The following is a 1,077-nucleotide window of genomic DNA, read 5'->3' as shown; positions in this document are numbered from 1 at the left end:
CCACATCATTCAAGCCACTGGGCATTGGGCATCAAACACCTTCCATATATACATACGGAAGAATCCCATTCTTCTACATGCAATGCTGTTTGGTCATCCTGCTCACCAACAAGCTACTGGACATTAACTTCCTTTCCCATTTTCTGGTATCTCACAACATCCTTCCGTTCTACTCCACTCAACTTTTCTTTTCCCCACAGACATTTTCTTTTCTTTCCCCACAGACATTTTCTTATTTCCACAAACAGACAATTCCCCTCCCTCCTCTTCCCCTTTTCTACATATTATAGGTATTATAGGACAACACTACCATCAATGGACATCTTTCTTGTGAGTTTCTCCAGGCGCACAGTGCCTGGGGGACTCTGCGTACACCTATTTATGCCTTTACTTAAGATTTCAAACCTTTGAACCCTCCCACGATTAGAGCAATTCGTGTTTGGATGTGTTTGTCGACGTGTCGAGTACAATAGTCACAGAATACAACTACTGGAGTGATAGTAGAGTTGAATACAACTCATGGGTACTAGGAAGGTGGTACAAAGATAAATGAAAGGTTTGTTGAGTGTAAATGAGAATGATAGGACAAGTATGGAGATGGTACCCTAACAGTGTCCCAGTCTCACGGCCCTTCCCCTTTGCATTCTCCTGAGGATTAGATGGTTTGGTGATGACTTTGGGCTCATCGTTGCCACGGGCATCCCATGCGGCAAGGAAATCTTTGTAGATTGGTTTAGCAGGGGGTTCAGCGATAACTGCCCAGTTAAAAGAGCCCTCTTGAGTTCAGAGGGCCTCTTCAAGAATTTGAACCATGGGGGTTCAAGGTCGGTGGGTTTGTCCTTCCCCGTCGTTTTCAGAGCACTAATGTAATATTGCTACCAGGGGTTAGTGTTGGTGCAATTCATAACTACCAAGCCACTCACCATCATTTGCTGCATCATTACCTCCTTCTTGAGCCTATCAGAAGAGTTCGCCTGGCGGTATTCCCCTTTAAACCAGTTGATGATCTTGTCGGTGACTCCTGGGATTGAGGCAATGATGCCTTCCACTTGGTACACTGTCATTGGGGCTTTGCCG

At 45.2% G+C, this 1,077-nt stretch overlaps 1 protein-coding gene across 1 annotated transcript; it reads right to left on the bottom strand.

Annotated features, from left to right (window-relative positions):
* Positions 1-423: 423 nt before the first annotated feature.
* On the bottom strand, positions 424-1,064 carry LACBIDRAFT_329969 (uncharacterized protein; the record flags this gene model as incomplete). Its single annotated transcript, XM_001884101.1, has 3 exons — positions 424-486; positions 627-875; positions 924-1,064. 3 exons carry the CDS (start codon positions 1,062-1,064, stop codon positions 424-426), a joined length of 453 nt encoding a protein of 150 aa, XP_001884136.1.
* Between the last annotated feature and the right edge of the window lie 13 nt (positions 1,065-1,077).

This window comes from Laccaria bicolor, genomic scaffold, assembly GCF_000143565.1.
Source record: "Laccaria bicolor S238N-H82 LACBIscaffold_24 genomic scaffold, whole genome shotgun sequence".
NCBI classification, from domain to species: domain Eukaryota; kingdom Fungi; phylum Basidiomycota; class Agaricomycetes; order Agaricales; family Hydnangiaceae; genus Laccaria; species Laccaria bicolor.
The sequence above is the reverse complement of the archived record's forward strand: the minus strand, read 5'-3'. Positions and strand labels throughout refer to the sequence as shown.